Source organism: Danio aesculapii, chromosome 11 (assembly GCF_903798145.1).
Source record: "Danio aesculapii chromosome 11, fDanAes4.1, whole genome shotgun sequence".
In the NCBI taxonomy this organism is placed as follows: domain Eukaryota; kingdom Metazoa; phylum Chordata; class Actinopteri; order Cypriniformes; family Danionidae; genus Danio; species Danio aesculapii.
In genome coordinates, this window is record NC_079445.1 from 4,228,837 (window position 1) to 4,246,887 (window position 18,051).

At 35.6% G+C, this 18,051-nt stretch overlaps 2 protein-coding genes across 2 annotated transcripts; one reads left to right on the plus strand and one right to left on the minus strand.

The window, feature by feature from the left end:
* Positions 1-9: 9 nt before the first annotated feature.
* glt8d1 (glycosyltransferase 8 domain containing 1) lies at positions 10-10,332 on the minus strand. The gene is made up of 10 exons (XM_056467726.1): positions 10,212-10,332; positions 10,001-10,047; positions 9,814-9,912; positions 7,880-8,090; positions 5,671-5,779; positions 5,491-5,575; positions 4,425-4,537; positions 2,819-2,985; positions 563-675; positions 10-472 (listed from the first exon to the last, which is right to left on the minus strand). Exons 2-10 carry the CDS (start codon positions 10,014-10,016, stop codon positions 288-290), a joined length of 1,098 nt encoding a protein of 365 aa, XP_056323701.1. The 5' UTR covers positions 10,017-10,047; positions 10,212-10,332; the 3' UTR covers positions 10-287.
* A 2,724-nt stretch (positions 10,333-13,056) lies between these two features.
* spcs1 (signal peptidase complex subunit 1) lies at positions 13,057-16,935 on the plus strand. The gene is made up of 4 exons (XM_056468346.1): positions 13,057-13,180; positions 14,454-14,513; positions 15,429-15,515; positions 16,679-16,935. Exons 1-4 carry the CDS (start codon positions 13,145-13,147, stop codon positions 16,802-16,804), a joined length of 309 nt encoding a protein of 102 aa, XP_056324321.1. The 5' UTR covers positions 13,057-13,144; the 3' UTR covers positions 16,805-16,935.
* Positions 16,936-18,051: the final 1,116 nt, after the last annotated feature.

The window sequence follows — 18,051 nt, forward strand, 5'->3', positions numbered from 1 at the left end:
GACCATCTTTGAATGAAGAAATAGTCTAAAAACATGAATGTATTACACAACTTTAAAAGCAGAACCATAATGGGTTAGTGTTATTAGTACTTTATAACTGGACTGTGAACGCTGAGGTAGTGCTCTGGTGTAGAATGTTGGCTGTTTTTCTGTTCAATTGTTGGTCCCGTTAACTTACTCTTAGGTTTCATGAAGGTCTGAAAAACATTAAGGCTTTTCTGTATTTTTCATCCAGACAGTTCTGTGTCAGTAAGTCCTTTGATAAACAAAAAACGAAGTCCAATCCACTATTTTTCCTCGGGGTGTTTCCTTATTGGATGGAATTTACCTGTAGGATCTGGAATGTACCATTTGTCCCAAATGTCAGAAAAAGAGGAGGCTCTTCCCCATGGCTTATAATGCCCGTTCCAATGGAGGAGTTTAGCAGCTTTCACAAACTGAGCTGAATAGCGGTTCCCTGCTCCTGTTGCCCCTAGAAATGCACAAATTAAAATTATACTGTTGTTCACTATTAAGACATGTACAAAGCATTTATAAAGCAGAGTCTTGATTATTTCCTCACCCAAATGGCGGACGTTCCACATTGGGTCAATGTTCGAGTGGTGCTTGTAGAATACAATAAGCATTGGTGGTGTTGTGATGCTGTCAGCTAACGTTTTACTGTAAAGGTCCTCTCTAGAGTAAAGCCGTCACCAAAAAAGAAAAAAAACTAGTAGTTATTAAAGAGGCTTAGACCTTGATAGAAGTCTTGTCATAACTTATGTGAGTCCTACACCAAGTGAAGTTTCCCAAACTAATTTCGAGAGGAGCACGTGATATGATTGACTGCAGCTGGCCACTCATCTTCATTCACAAGTTAGCCAATCAGATTAACCCCAACTCACTACAAGTAGCCTAGCTAGAACTACTCTCTTATCTTCGTTTTCCGAAGAAACCCCCCATCCACCCCTTATCCTCCTTTCTTCCTTTGCCACGGGGAGCTCTCGAGAACCACCTGATCTCGTACTCCCCTCATATGCTCTATGGACCAGGCGGGAGCCCTGGGCTCACCTATCTCCGAGCTCAGGGTTCTCTCCCGGGACAGCATGCCAAACCTGCTAACAGTTGTCAAACAATATCTAAGTGTGAACTCTTGAATCTAACATACAAGCAGTCTCAGGGATGCCAACTTTATGACAGAACTGTCAATTTACTGTAGCCAAAACCATACAATCTTTCCTCGCTTTACAAGAAGTGTATTGTGACTTGTCAAAACACTGCAAATGAACAGCGCTACTGACAGGTGACATAAAAGGTACAGGTTAACAATTGAATGTGCCTTACAGTAGGAATCTTCCGTCTCTTTTTTTTTCCTTCAGATTTTTTTCCTATTACCTGAGCATGAGATATGATGGCTTATATAAGCAGCGCCATATCAATGTTATCGCTTTAGCCTCATTCTTAAGCCTCCTTTCCACTGCACACGACAAACGATTCATTTCCAATGGAGAGTAGTCCGGGGTTGGTTCTGATCATCTCCATATGCAGAAGATTCAGATCTGATTTGAGCTGCGGAACTCCTGCAACTAGACGGTATGCGACCGGCCGACCGTATGTGACCTATTTCAGTGTTGTCCAAGCAGGTTCGTGCATGCAAGATAAGAAATACTAGTTTTTGGTTATTTTTTTGAAACAGTAAAAAGTCTATTAAGAAAAACATTTCTATTCATAAATGAGTAATAAAAAACATAATTTTTTATGTTGTCTCCACATTCCCTCCAGATTATTTAGAGGTCCACCAGTATGTAGTATTCATTCATTCAACCACAGTGAAAGCACGGAGAGCTTTTGTACTCCTTTATTTCGGACACTGCGAGAACAGCTTCTCTGCCATGGTGCACGACAAAACTGAAAATTCGGTGCGACTACCACAAGGGGGCGTAATCCGACAGTCATGTCCAGATGTCGTGTGCAGTAGAAAGGCGGCTTTAGCCAGAAGGCCAATATTTCTAAATTTTAGTGTACCCCTGGAAATCTGTCCCGCTGAACGGCCTAATGTCTTTCTAACATTTGGAAAAATTAAATACTCTATTAGGGACTCTGCCAGCTTATTTTATAAAATGTGAAGGCCTGAGATGTCCTTTCTCGAGACCTTCTGTTGTAAGTGGAAATCCCGGAGCTTGAGAAAATGTCAAATGAATATCTCAAACAGTTGGCAGCCCTGCAGACTATCTCTAGAATTTGATGAATGGATTACATCAGGGGTGTCCAAACTCGGTCCTGGAGGGCCGGTGTCCTGGAGAGTTTAGCTCCAACCCTAATCAAACACACCTGAACTAGCTAATCAAACTCTTAAGCTGCGGTCACACAAGAGATTGTGTGTGCGAAATTCTGTCGTACGGCGCTGCGAAAAGGGGCGGGATTAAACAAGATGATTAGACATTAAAAAAAGCGAGTGATTGCTCCATGTTTTAAAGTTCTGCTCAGAGAGGTCCTGTTTTGATCCTCCATTGGTCTCACGCAGTGAAGTGATGCGATTTCGCAGGTCAGAGTTCACCAAGCTTGAACTTTGCACCGCAGCAACCTGTGAAACTTGACGCATGACCTTGCGTTTCCGGTCTGACGCATTCGTGTGCGTATGAATGGAAGTCTATGGGGACAAAAGCCCAGTGTGACCGCAGCTTTACTACATATGCTAGAAACTTTCTGGCAGATGTTGAAGCAAGTTGGAAATTAACTCAGCAGGACACTGGCCCTGCAGGACCAAGGTTGGACACCCCTGGATTACATAGTATTAAAAAAATAGAGCCAAACACAAGTGATTGAACACAAAACTAACTTAGCATTGCGCTCCATCCAGAACTCAAGCTGACTGGTGACGTTCTGCTGCTTCCACTCAGTTAAATTGGCCACGAAGACTCCAGGATTGAAGGAGCAAGTGTTTGCTCTCATTCCAAGCTTCTTAATCGCTTCTTTCTTGAAGTCCAGATAACCAATGTAGCTGTTCTGTAGCAGGTAATCATACAAATCATTGTCAATATATTACAGACATGAAATGCAGGTCATGAAAACTTTCTTTGAAGTAGGCTGGATGGTGTGACTAGATTCTTATAATGTACCACAGTGACAGTATATACAGCCAAAGCATTATGACCACCAGCCAAATATGCTGTTAGTTCTCATCATGCTTCCAAAACAGTGCTGACCCACTGAGGGTCACTGAACTCATGTAGTGCAGATCCTATTATGGATAAAATTTCTGCAATTTCGGCATTGAAGATGAATCCAATAAGACATTATTTCTGTTATGTGACAAGACTTTTGTCTAAGCAAAGTCAGACCTTACTGTCCTAATTAAATCATAAAAAAAATAAAAAAATCAAGGCATGATCATATTTTATTTTGGTAAAATAAACAATCTAGAAGCCTTAACCTTTCATATAAGGCACTTCTGATACTGTAGGAGTCAAATGGTTCATTGCATGTTCAAAAATTGACGGAGATCTGAGTTGAAAATTAAGAAGTTTTATTTTGAATGCAAGAAGTTAGAGAATACAAGTTCTGCGCAGGAGGGGTGTAATATCAAGTCAGCTCTGCCCTATTGGGCTCTCCTTCATGCTTTTATACTGTTTTTCGCACACTATCTAATCCCAACCCTATTGACTTATATGGTGTCGTCTTGACAGTTTGACCATTCAGCAACCGGATGTTCCTCTTTCTGGTATCTGTGCATCTTCTCTTGATAGTTGACTAGGCAAATGTTTCAGAGCACGTACACACAGCTCATACATCTCAGAGCTCTCCGCACTTTCCATACACCCATACCCGATAACAGAATGTGCTGTTCTCCTCTATGCTGTGCACATAATATGGCAGTTAACCCTTTAAAGCAAAAGCCTTCATGTCTATATTTACTACGTATTTACTAGCAAAGCTTAATAAAATGCTTATCCTTTAATACCAAATAATCAACTAGAATTAAAGTTATTTGTTGCTCCTAAAACTTGGATAGGCGACAAGACTTTTGTCATGTAGTGTACAATGACGAAGGGTTGCTGAAGAACTACTGAGAGATTTAACCTGCTGTCTGGGCTTTCACTGCCTTTCTACACCTTCCTTTCTTCATGTATTCAATACTTTTTTCCTGCTTCATTTCATTTTATTACACATAACTTCATTTGTAAATGTGTTCCCTTTTAGAAATATGTTTTCTGAGAAAAATGGTGACGTGTTCAATACTTATTTTCCCAACTGTATTTATGAACGCATGGTAAAGCTGCACAATTTGGGAAAATCTAATTATATATTTTTTTTTTAACTCTCCAGATAATGGCTACCTCCACCTGCTGCATGTTTTTGTTGTCTTTCCTTAATTTTTCTTTGTGCTAATATTATGTTTCTATGTACAGAGTGAAGCAGGTGAGATCAGTGCAGAATAGTCATACCTGATTTCCGGCTCCTCTGACAATCCCTTTAGAGGAAGCGGAGTCACAGTCCTCTGAGAAAGCTGCAACGTGACCCAACTTCAGACTGGTGTCGAACAGCTCCCGAATGTCCCCTACAAAATGATACAATTACTGCCGTTATGACTCCAGACTATGTAATTATTATATTTGACCATAATTATAGTGTTAGACTGCCTTGGGATGTTCAGACCTTTGGGCATGCGGCTTGGGTTTCAACAAAAATAGAAAGAAGGGAACTAATGTTAACTGTTGTATTGTATGTCAATCTTCTTTTCCTTCAATAATAAAAAATACTTATATTAAAAAATATATTGTTTTTGGTTACACTTTATCTTAGTGTCTTTGTAACAATTGATGTAATTACCAAATAATTTAAATTACCTACATTTTAACTGTAGGGTTAGTTTTTAGATCACTTTATTCTAAAAATATTTCATTTTCATGAAAATTAGTACAAAATAGCCACCTTGTAAAAATCCTAAAATTGTTTTATGTACTTGTACCCATTACAGAGCCTCAAAATGACTTAACTAGTGTCAGAACAAGTTGTAAAATATGGTAAAACCCCCTAAAAATAATCTGAGTAACTCCTATTTTAATCCACACCCCTGAACTACACCTCTAATATAAATTATATGTATTTTAGTAACTTATTTACTTATTTCTCTATAAATTTAGTGGTGATAGAGACATTAAATACTGTTATGGTAACAGTCTTCAGACCTAGATGTAAATTCTGGGGTATTTAAAGGGATAGTTCACCCAAAAATGAAAATTATGTCATCATTTCTCTCTCTTGTTCCAAACCAGCTCTATTTTTTGTTGTTCTGTTAATCACAAAAGAAGATATTTTGAATAATGCTGAAAATCTGTAACCATTGACTTCCGTGGTATTTGTTTTCTATGGATGTCAATGGTTATCAGTTTCCAACATTCTTCAAAATTTCTTCTTTAGTGTTCAACATAGAATAAATAAATAAAGCTGTTTTACATTTTAATTTTTGAGTGAACTATCCCTTTAAAAACTACAATCTATGGACTTTACCTTGTACAATCACGTCGTCGTCTAGGTAAATAGCCTTTTCTGCATCTGGTAAGAAAGCTGGCATGTAGAATCTGGCAAACGTCAACTGAAAAATAAGATCAATGCATAGATACGAGTAATAATTAGCATTTTTTGCGCTACACCATACAATTCAATTGAAATGAAAGCATATATGATTACCGGCTTCACTGTCTCCATCTTCTGAGGATCAGTAGGAATCTTTCCCAAGAGGATCGTTGGATCGAAGACAATAATTTTGTGTTTTAAGTCAGTCTTGCTCAACCATGTACTGAAAGGAGAAAAGTAGTCTTGTTTACCAATGATTGAAAGAAACAAAACACAGTGAGGTTTTAACAGTTTAATGACAAGTGAAGGGTGAAAATGATGACAGAATGTTCAGTTTTGGTAGAACTATCTCTTTAAAAGCTCCCATGAAATAAAAATTTTACATGTTGGTATTAGTATAGTTAGTTTTTAGTTCTCATCAAATCTTCTGACCAATCAAATGCTCTCTAGTATCTGACATGCCCCGGCCCCTTCAATATGCTTCACATTTGATGTGCTTGAGCTCAACCACTCTTACTGGCAGAGCGGTGATAAAACAAAACCTTTATTATAAATTATATATACTTTAATAACTTATTTACTATTTTTTTCTCTAAATTTAGTGGTGATACAGGCATTAAATAGGGTTACAGTAAAAAAAACAACAACTGACCTCTTGAGACCTAAATGTAAATTATGGGGTATATAAAGCGAGTTCAACCAAAAATGAAAATTCTGTCATCATTTACTCTCCCTTGACTTGTTCCAAACCAGCTATATTTTTTGTTGTTCTGTTAAACACAAAAGAAGATATTTTGAAGAATGCTGAAAACCTGTAACTATTGACTTTCATGGTATTTATTTTTGCTACCATGGATGTCATTTGTTACCGGTTTCCAACATTCTTCAAAATAACTTCTTTTGAGTTTATTTATTCTTTCATTCATTCATTCATTCATTCATTCATTCATTCATTCATTCATTTTCCTTAGGACATCTATAAGCTAGTGTGCACCAAAACGGTGTCCAAATTTTAATGTAGAAGATTTGAAACTGATATAAACATTGTAGTTTGTCACTTCTGTTTCTCATCAAATCTTCTGACCAATCAAATTCTCTCTAGTATCTGACATGCATAACACAAAACGCTATTGGCAGTTTATTTTTAAAAGGGGAGGAGCTACACTGTCTCAGTTAAGATTACGTCAAAAATTAAATAAAAAATAAAAAATGCACATTTCAAAGCATTTCAAGGAACCTTTAAAAGTGCCTCTGTTAGGCTCTTCTTCCTGATTCACATGACTTCAAGTGGCCTACCGCAACAGGTTTGCAGTCAAAGTCAAAATAACACTTAAATAATAGCTGACAACATCAATTTCTGCTGGTCTCTGAAATGGGTGTTTCTTAACCCCCCTTTCAAGAGTCTGATTGGTCATATGATATGCCAGGTATGTTGTGATTAGTCTACAGTTTGAGTTTGAAACCAAATGCCCAGTATAATAACAGAATTCCAGCACTTTCTTATAACTTGTAACCACAGTCATAGTAAAAGTACGATTTTGTTGGGTATTTTTTGTGTTTACCCCTGGAATTGTATGCTAAGTGCATTTGCTTTGGTAGTACCCAAATCTCTATATAAAAAAAGTAGGCAACACAAACAAAACCCTCCTTGGCTTCAGGAGCAAATCCAGTTTTTGATAGTCCAAGTAGATATTGTTCACGAGGCAGCCAATGAAAACCAAGGATGTATTCGAAATCACCCCCTATACACTTAAATAGTGCACTATTCAAAAGAGCAGCAATTTCTAATGGTGCCAGAAACCATAGAGGGCTAAATCACTCCCACAGCGCACCACAATAATGAGCCCTGTACACTCGATAGCTAGAAAATACCCATAATTTAATGTAAGAGTGTGCGCACCAAATTAATTTCCACATCTGACTACAAGATGGCGTCCCGAAATCTAAATACGTTGTTTCATTACTAAGGCTAATTCCAATTTTGTTATTGTATGTGATTTTTTTTGTTTTGATGACGCCTTACGTCTTTTAAAAGTGTCTCATATCCAATGTCTGCATTTACACTGTGAGAAAATTAATTATACAATCTAGTTTCAAATTAACCGAGAGAGCAAGAGCAAAACAGAGCAAGTAGTTTGACCGTTTTCTGGTGTTTATTCTTCCCATTCATTTCTCTGAGAGGCGACTGAATCGGAAGTTAAACACTCGCAAAACGAGCGCACCTCCACATTGCCAAATAAGGTCAATACTGCACCTAAAAGGAAAGGTAATGTTTGAAAACACACAATAGGGCCACTTTGATAAACCATAATAATACGAGTACCTAAGATGGACCACAGACTCATTTAGTGTCACTATGTTGAAGACGACATTAGCTTTGCTGTTGCGGTAGATGCTGTTCATGGCGGTGACAGCGGCTCCCAGTCTTTCCTCTGGAGCTGTGATGAGCACAGGAATCTCTTCTCCTGATCTTATGACTTTATGACCTAGCAGAAAGTCCGTCTCAAAGGGCAAAATCATCCCAGACACTGTGTCTGAAGAAAAAAACAGGAAAGTTATAAGTGCATAGTTCATCCAAAACTGAAAACTGTCTTATCATTAGAAACGTTTCTATCAAAGTCTATGGAATACACACAGACGTCACTTGTATAGTTTTGAATGGGAAAAAGTATAACAGTCAATATGGCAGATAAAGCCCCGCCTTCTAGTACAGGAGCCAATCAGCGATTGCTCTAGACTGAGGATTCTACGGGGGGAGGGGCTCGAATCAGATGTGAGTTTCTGCGGATTTTGTGTGATTCGAACGTTTAGAAATGAAACTAAAGAGATTGTTGTTGTTTAATTTTATTAGTGATTCCTAATATGAATTATAATCGTAAGCTTGGCAAGCAATTTTGGAGAATTTGATGTTTCCCATTCAAACAGAATGCATTAGACGCATTTCAAAAATGGCTGCCGAGTGAAATTACTTGCCTTAATGCAATTTTATGTGCATTTTGGAATATCGCATTACAAAATTGCTTAATGGAAACGCCAAGATGTGCATAAATTTAGCTAAAAGTGCATAAAAAAACATATGTGCATAGCTGAGTTTGAAAAACTTTTTATCCAATCAGAAAACGCGCTCAAACTATAATGGGAACACATTTAACTAATGAGTTCCAGTATGCGCATCAAAAAAAGTGATGTAATTTTGCTTTAACAGACTATGCGATAATAAAAAATGTTGGAAAGTTGTATTAGAAAGTGATGATTTTGTTCTCTTGGACTTTATTAGCAAATATTTTAAGCGATATTCCAGTTTTACACATAAATTATTTCGCATCTTTAGATGGAAACATGGCTACTGACGTGCATTTAGGGTGCTTAGAGGCCTAGTTCGGCCAAAACTGAAATTTCTCTCGTCAATAGAGACGTTTCCATCTACCAATATCATGTGCAGTTTGGGATATCACATTAAAAAGCACTTTACAGAAATGCCAGATGCGCATAAATAAGAAAACATGTGCAAAAACTATGATGGGAATGCATTTATCAAATAAATTCCAGTATATGTCTCAAAAAAGTCATGTGATTTTGTTTTAACAGATCAAGTGATGATAAAAATAGACACGATGGGATGCATTAATGGACAAATTAGTGGAGTGAGCATATTGTAAAACATCTGAAATGTTGTTTTGGACATTTTAAACTCCCTGAGCCAAAGTCTGTCATCACAGTGGTTCAGTATTAGTATTATTGCTTCCAGAACTGCCTCCAAAAGCCACCACACATTCATTGCCTTTCATCTTTGTTTTCTGAGGTGCAAGTCATTCATTATATAAGAAAAAAAAGCTCTCAGTGGCTTCGAATGCAGAAATTTGTATTTTTCTTTTTGGTGTTTGCCACCAATTTTAGCAGGAAGTGACAACTTTGATCTTTTTTATTCATTGGATGAAAACAAAGTTTATTTAACATCTTTGGATGGAAACATCCATTTACTCACTCTTCACTTGTGACAAACCTATTTGAGTTTCTTTCTTCTGTTGAACACAAAAGCAGATATTTTAAAGAAAGATGGAAATCTGTCTTTCATGGCAGTTTTTTCTATGGATGTCAGTGGTCACTGGTTATTAGTTTTCTTCAAAAGATCTCATTCATGTTTTTTTTTTACTTATAAAAGTTTGGAATCACTTGTGGGTGAGTAAATAGTGAATATATTTACATTTTTGGGGGAATCATCCCACTAAAAACCTTTCAAATTAAACAATATCATACCTGAAGTCTCTTGCTTCAGGAAATCGTTGAGATTCAGCAGATTTCGATGCAGAACGATTAAAAAGGCAACAACAAGCAGCACAAGAATAACCACATTCACTGAAAAGAAGAAGATACACGTCAAATGCTGAAGAAAAATAACAATTTTAAGAAAATAGTTTGTGAAAGTCGTTTAAAATATTGTCACCTCTGCGTACAGTCATGGCACTGGTTTGAAAGCACTTCGGTTTGAACCTGAATCAAAACAAACACTTTCATGAGTAAAAAGCCAGTAAAATGACAGAAATATATAGTTAACTGTGGGCTGATATGGATACACAAGAATGTTGAATCATAGAAATGCGAGAAACTCCACACGAGGTAAAACACAAAGCCTTGGAAAGTGCAAGAGGTCAAACCTTAATTGTAACAGAAACTGGACTCTCTCCGGCTCTTCATCCAAAACGCCAACTCAACATCAACAATCCCAGTTACCCTTCAGTCCTGCAGAATACACGCCACTGCCGAAGAGATTTTCACTGGTGTGCATAGCATAATGAAGGGTTCAACGTAACAGTATGAGGCAAGAGTTGTGTTTGAGCGAATCTTTGAAGTGAACAAATCGGAGTCGAACAAGTCCGAGAAAATGATTCATTTCTAGAAGGGATACAGCTGCGACCGGAAGTTACCACTAATTGTTTATAAATTATATTTTTTATTAAATTATAAATTAATAGTACTTTATTAACGTCTACACCTACCCTAATCCTAAAGCCAACCATCACAGTAATGTAAAAAAGTAATTATACCTAGTTTTATTCATATTATTTATTAAATTACGCCTTAAATGGAATTTTATTCAAACTCTAACCCTATTCCAACCATCACAGTAATCTAAAAACAGTAATTCTACCAAGTATTATCCATATTATTTATTAAACTATGCATTAAATTGAATTTTATTTAAATCTAACCCTACTCCAACTATCACAGTAATCTAAAAACAGTAATTATACAGAGTATTATTTATATTATGTATTAAATTGCACATTAAATTAAATGTTATTAACGTCTAACCCTACCCCAACCATCACAGTAATGTAAAAACAGTAATTATATCAAGTGTTATTCAAATTATTTATTAAATTACCCATTAAATCAAATGCTATTAATGACTAACCCTACCCCAACCATCACAGTAACCTAAAAACAGTAATTATACCAAGTATTATTCATATTATTTATTAAATTACCCATTTATTTGTATGTTATTAACATCTACCCCAACCCTAAACCTACCTCCTCATGTAAGGTAATAATATTAATTATTGTTGTACAGTGTCACAAAAATTATGATGCTATATTGACGTGAGTATTAGCAGCTGTATGCCTTATAGACAAAAAAATACACACACACACACACACATATATATATATATACATATACATATATATATATATATATATATATATATATATATATATATATATATATATATATATATATATATTCGTTGTCTGCTTCTTGCTTTTGTTGACTGACTGTCGCAGGATCTAATGGCATTCGAAAGCGGTTTGAGAAAGAGTGTTTCATTGGCTTGACATTTTTAAAATGAACACCTTCACTGAACGAGAAGATGGGGGAAAAAAAACATTTAGCTGTATTACTTCTCATGAAACATTCATTATTAAATTATGACTGACATAAAGCTGACTTGACATTGGACTTTAGATATTTACAAATTTAAGTACCGTCTCTAAACATTAGTAGAATAGAATAGTTTTTGTTGTTGTTGTCATTATTGTTTAAATCAATGAAAGACTATTTCACAACTCACAGGGTTTTGGTTAATACCAAAACTTTCTGGCAGCTAGCTCTCTGCAACGCTAACATAGTTGCCCACTGAAGCTAAGCAGGATTGAGCCTGGTCAGTACCAGGATGGGAGACTACATGGGAAAGCTTGTTGACGGAAGTGGTGTTAGTGAGGCTAGCAGGGGGCGCTCAATGTAGTGTGTGTGGGTCCTAACGCCCCAGTATATTGATGGGGACTCTATACTGCTCAGTGAGCGCCATCTTTTGGATGAGACGTTAAACTGAGCACCGACTCTCTGTGGTCGTTAATAATCCCAGAATGTCCTTTGAAAACCCTCGGCATCCTGCTCAAATTTGCCCACTGGCCTCTGTCCATCATGGCTTCTAATCATCCCCATCACTCTGTCTCCTCTCCACCAATCAGCTGGTGTGTGGTTTGCGGTCTGGCGCAATATGGCCGCCATCACGCCATCCTGGTGGATGCTGCACACTGGTGGTGGATGAGAAGACTCCCCCCAAACCAAAAAAAAAAAATGTGTAAAGCACTTTGAGTGTCCAGAAAGGTGTTATATAAATGTAAGGAATTATTATTATTATTATTATTATTATTATTATTATTATTATTATTATTATTATTATTATTATTATTATTATGACTACCAATCTGTGTGGGAATAAAATAATTATTTTGAAATCATCTTTCTAAAGTCATTTTGTCCCTCTGTAATTTCTATTTTAATGAATAAATAAATAAATGAGTACTGTGCACAACAGAAGCTAATTAAGCTAACTAGTTAATGTGCAAAAAAGTACAATGACATGATGTAAAGTTTTATTCAACACGCTATTTCAGTAAAAAAATACAAATAAAAGTGTAGATAATAAAGTAGATAAAAGTTGGCCTATTTAACTCTTAATTTGAACAAAACACGTGTCGGTGAAATGATTCAAAAGATTCGAGTCATGAAATAAAACCTACCTTTTTTTGTCCGAGTCGCTCCCTATGAGTTACAGATCTGATCATTTCAGCGGCGGATGACGTATCTGGTCTGAAATGTGCGCCCACATTTCTGCCTGCTTAAAAACATTCTATTTAATTCATAGTTGCACCAAAAAATCGTTGTGGGTTTATTATTAAAATATGCGAGCCACAATTGTCGCGAGATATGTGATATTTAGTCACAAAAGGCATTTTAAACTGGTTTGCGCCTTTCAGCCGGCAAAGTCTAGATGGGATACAGCTGCGGTTACTCACGTCAATAAAGCAATTTGTTTTGACAATGTACAACAATGATAGATATTTTTTACATTGCAGTGAGGGTTTGATTTATGGTTCGGGTAGGGGTAGGCGTTAATAAAATACAATTAGTGGATAATTTAATGAGTATTATAAATAATTATCGTTAACTACCGACCGCACCTGTATCCCTTCTAGCCTTTTCCTCCAAAGGGGTCCTTCAGATCTCTACGTACACTTTCAAACAGGAAACCATCCTTCTCGTCTGAACTATCTTGCAGCTTTATTCTGTCATTTCAAAATGCTTTCAATGTTTAAATCTATACCGACCCATATGGTAAGTCTGCTATTGTGCTTCATTATTGTAATACAGCTTGCGTTTGTTTATATTGTGAGCTCTGTAGTGTTTCTGACATATGTTAGCAGCTAATGCATTAGCGACGTCCAGCAAATATAATTAATGCAGAATAGATGCTGTTTAGTTAGTGCTGATATTAAAACTAATGTTACATGTTAACGAATTGAGTCAATTGTGCAGCATTGGGAGTCAATACTAGCGTTGTATAATATTTATCAGCATAATTATAACGTAATTCCATATATTCATCCGGTATTTAAACATATCCGCTGTGTTATGCGAGTTATATGTGCTGAATGCGGCAATAAATGTATTTTCTTCCTCCGTATTTTTTTTCTCAGGCTTGTTTTTCAACATTCTTAAACTAATAATTATTAAGTTCACGTAATTTAAGTTACTTGATAATTAAACTGACAGGGAACATAAGGTATTCATGGAAATATTCCCTTCTGACCAACAAAAAAGATCGATATTGACAGACTAAACAAATAAAATCGCTTCATTTGAGACATTTTTCTTGAATGCAAGTCATTTATAATGTCAAATTCTGAACGTCGATATCATAATTGTAAAACTGTGTGTCTGAAGCAAACAATAGAATTTAAAAGTGTGTATTTTTTATACTTACAAAACCTACAGCATGAATAAAATATCTGTATTGTATGTGTGTACACTCAGACATTTGCTGTTTATTCAAACTACTACTTTAAATTGAGCTGAATCAACACAATTCTTGAGTTTTTTTTTTAGGGGGAGAACTTAATTGTTTTATGTTCGATCCACTTAAATTAGTACGAAAGTAATAATAAGTCAACTTAAGTCCTTCATGTTGACCCAACACAAATCGAATGTGTGGAACCCAGCATATTTTACAGTGAGAAAAATCCTTTATCTTGATTAATAATGTATAATTATGTGTTTGATTAAAACAGTTTTAGTTTTATTACTCCTGATGACATTTATTCAGAATTTAAAATTAAAAACATCACCTGGAGTTTTTTTTATGTCATTAAAAATGTTATAGAGTGATTATATTCATTTTACAGCACATTAACCTTGGTTTTGCCATGCTTTAATCCTGACTTTCAATCACTAAACTGTTATTATTAGTCTATTAATTTTGTTAAATTGTTATTTTCTGCAAAATATGCTTTTAGTGAGTGTTTTTATTGTGAAGGGCAGCAGTATATGTGATTTACTACCTCAACTGAATATGAATATTCATATTATTATTTTCATTGATTATTTGCAGGACTATAAAGGACAGAAACTCGCTGAGCAGATTTTCCAAGGCATCATCCTGGTGTCAGCGGTGAGTAACGCTGTTCGCATCTTTACTAAATCCAGATATTAAACACATTTATAGTGATATTATACACATAGATATTTAAAATAAACATTTACTATAATTATTGCGCACATAAAATTAATAATAAATGTTTATAGTGATAATATGCACATAAAAGAAACATTTATAGTGATAATATGCACATAAAAATGTAAAATAAACATTTACAGTGATATTATGCACATATAAATAAATACAAAACATTTGTAACGATAAATAATGCACATTAAAATGTATGAAGAATATTAATATGCACATACAAATGCAAAAATGTATTTACAGTGATATTATGCACATACAAATTGCAAAAAAAGCATTTATATTAACATTATTGAGATTCTAATTATATTAAAGACATTACTTTTATTTATCATTTTGTACTAATAATTTGTATAATATATTCCAAATTTTATTGCATTGTTTCTACTCGCACTAATTTATCAACACTTTTATTTACAGTTAAACCTATTTATATTTTTCTAGTTTTATTTTGATTTTATTTAATCTATCTTATTAATTATTTGTTTTTTATTAACACTTAACATTTACAGTGAGATTATGTACTTACAAAATGATGATAAATTATTTATCATGAAATTATGCACAAAAATGTAAAAAATTATATATATATATATATATATATATATATATATATATATATATATATATATATATATATATATATATATATATATATACACACCTTAAAAAAGCGTATTAGTTAATTTCTTCTATTTTCCAAAACGTCTATTTTTGTTATTGATAATAATTTGCTTCAGTTTCTCAGAAAGTTACACAAATATATTTTTAATATAAAACATTATTTTACTCACAAACTGTGTAATAATGTGAATGTTTGTTGATGTCTTTACCCTGCAGGCGATCGGCTTCATCTATGGTTTAATTGTTCAGCAGTTTGGATGGACGGTTTACATAATGCTGGCTGGATTCACTGTGTCCTGTTTGGTATGTTTATGCTGTGTATATGTATATGTGTATATATATATAATATTATTATTATAGCCACAATATTTGTTTAAAATATTTACACACAATATATAATTTATTTATTTTAATTAATCAATTTTTTAATACATTTTTTAAAATCTAATTACTGTTTATTTAATTGACATTACTGAAATTTATTTATATACAATTTCGGTTTATTTATTTGGATCATATTTTATTATTGTTGTTATTATTATTATTCATTCATTTTCTTTTCGGCTTAGTCCCTTTATTAATCTGGGGTCGCCACAGCGGAATGAACCGCCAACTCATCCAGCACATGTTTTACGCAGCAGATGCCCTTCCACCCACAACCCATTTCTGGGAAAATTATTATTATTTACACTTATAGACTTTCTTATTTACTCAATATTACTTCATCATTTTATTTATTATTAGTATAATTAATTATTTATTTGTTTAAAATTATAATTGCACTAATTTCTTTGTTAATCCAAATGGGAACGTCACATCACAGCAGAGTTCACCATACCAAACGAATCAAATTATAAACGAATTCATTCATTCATTTTCCTTTGGCTCAGTCCCTTTATTTATCAGGGGTCACCACAGTGCTAACTTATCCAGCATATGTTTTACGCAGCGAATGCCCTTCCAGCTGCAACCCAGAACTGGGAAACACCCATACACACTCACATGCGCGCGCACACACTCATACACTACGGCCAATTTAGTTTATTCAATTCACCTATACCACGTGTTTGGACTGTGGGGGAAACCGGAGCACCTGGATAAAACCCACCCCATCACGGGGAGAACATGCAAACTCCACACAGAAATGCCAACTGACCCAGCCGGGACTCGAACCCCAGCGACCTTCTTGCTGTGAGGCGACAGTGCTAACCACTGAGCCACCATGCTATAAAATGACATCCATACTGCACATCTTAGTTTCAAGCAATGAGTAGACACTAGTCCATATCTACAGGATCAACGCAGTTACAATCCTACATAATTCAGCTAGTACGAATAGTTATACTTGTTTATTTACATTTACAATCTCGTCTCATTCAATTTTTAAACCTCAACCCTTAAAACTGAAGCCTGCGGTGTGTTTAATAGTGTGTGTGTGTGTGTGTGTGTGTGTGTTGTTCCTCCAGCTTACTCTTCCTCCGTGGCCGATGTACAGAAAAAGCCCTCTAAACTGGCAGCCGGCTTTACCCGAGACGCCTGCAGAAACCCGGGAGAAACCTCAGGAGAACCAGAAGAAGAAGAAGCACAAGTGATGAGATTTTACTGCGGATTGGGCACAGCCAAGCCTTACAGAAATACAGCAGAAACAAAGTCTATATGAAAACCCTTTCATTTTGTTCATCGTCACACATGCAATATATGTAATAAACAACTGTGTTTGGTATACGTGTGTGTGTGTGTGTGTGTATTGTTTTGCAAATCTCCCACACAGCATACAAGTCATGCACGCACAACAAAGTGTAAAATAAGTTATGCTAACTTTTTAAAATAAATACTTTTTAAATGTTATTCCCATAAATGTTTTCACTTTTAATTTTAATAACCAATTAAGGAACAAATCTATATTTCGACGTAATTTTACCTCATCACAGAAGAACTCTTTCTTAAAAATGTACATTAAAATAAATGAAATTACATAACCTAAAATCCAGCACTTCTATATCAACTTATATGAAATCTATTAAAAAGCAATATGTATATAAACAAATACAAGTAATTACACACTCTCTGGCCACTTTATTAGGTACACCTGTCCATCTGCTTGTTAACAACTTTTTAATCAGCCAATCACATGGCAGCAACTCAATGCATTTAGACATGGTCAAGACGATCTGCTGCAGTTCAAACCGAGCATCAGAATGAGGAAGAGAGGTGATTTAAGGGACTTTGAACATGGCATGGTTGTTGCTGCCAGACGGGCTGGTCTGAGTATTTCAGAAACTGCTGATCTACTGGGATTTTCACGCACAACCATCTCTAGGGTTTACAGAGAATGGGAGAAAATATCCAGTGAGTGGCAGTTCTGTGGGCACAAATGCCTTGATGTCGGAGGAGAATGGCCAGACTGGTTCCAGCTGATAGAAAAGCAACAGTAACTCAAATAACCACTCGTTACAACCGAGGTCTGCAGAAGAACATCTCTGAACACACAACACGTCCAACCTTGAGGCAGATGTGCTACAGCAGCAGTAGACCACACCGGGTGCCACTCCTGTCAGCTAAGAACAGGAAACTGAGGCTACAATTCACACAGGCTCAGCAAAACTGGACAATAGAAGATTGGAGAAGTGTTGCCTGGTCTGATGAGTCTCGAATTCTGCTGCCACATTCGCATGGTCGGGTCAGAATTTGGCATCAACAACATGGAAGCATGGATCCATTCTGCCTTGTATCAACAGCTCAGGCTGCTGGTGGTGGTTTAATGGTGTGGGGGATATTTTCTTAGCACACTTTGGGCCCATTAGTACCAATTGAGCATCGTGTCAACGCCACAGTCTAC

Coding starts and splice junctions, on each gene's coding strand:
- spcs1 (XM_056468346.1), top strand. CDS start 13,145: ATGCTTTCAATGTTTAAATCTATACCGACCCATATG. Junction 13,181..14,453: donor AATCTATACCGACCCATATG/GTAAGTCTGCTA, acceptor GATTATTTGCAG/GACTATAAAGGACAGAAACT. Junction 14,514..15,428: donor GCATCATCCTGGTGTCAGCG/GTGAGTAACGCT, acceptor TTTACCCTGCAG/GCGATCGGCTTCATCTATGG.
- glt8d1 (XM_056467726.1), bottom strand. Junction 5,576..5,670: donor AGATGGAGACAGTGAAGCCG/GTAATCATATAT, acceptor CTTATTTTTCAG/TTGACGTTTGCCAGATTCTA. Junction 676..2,818: donor TGGATGGAGCGCAATGCTAA/GTTAGTTTTGTG, acceptor GCTTTACTCTAG/AGAGGACCTTTACAGTAAAA.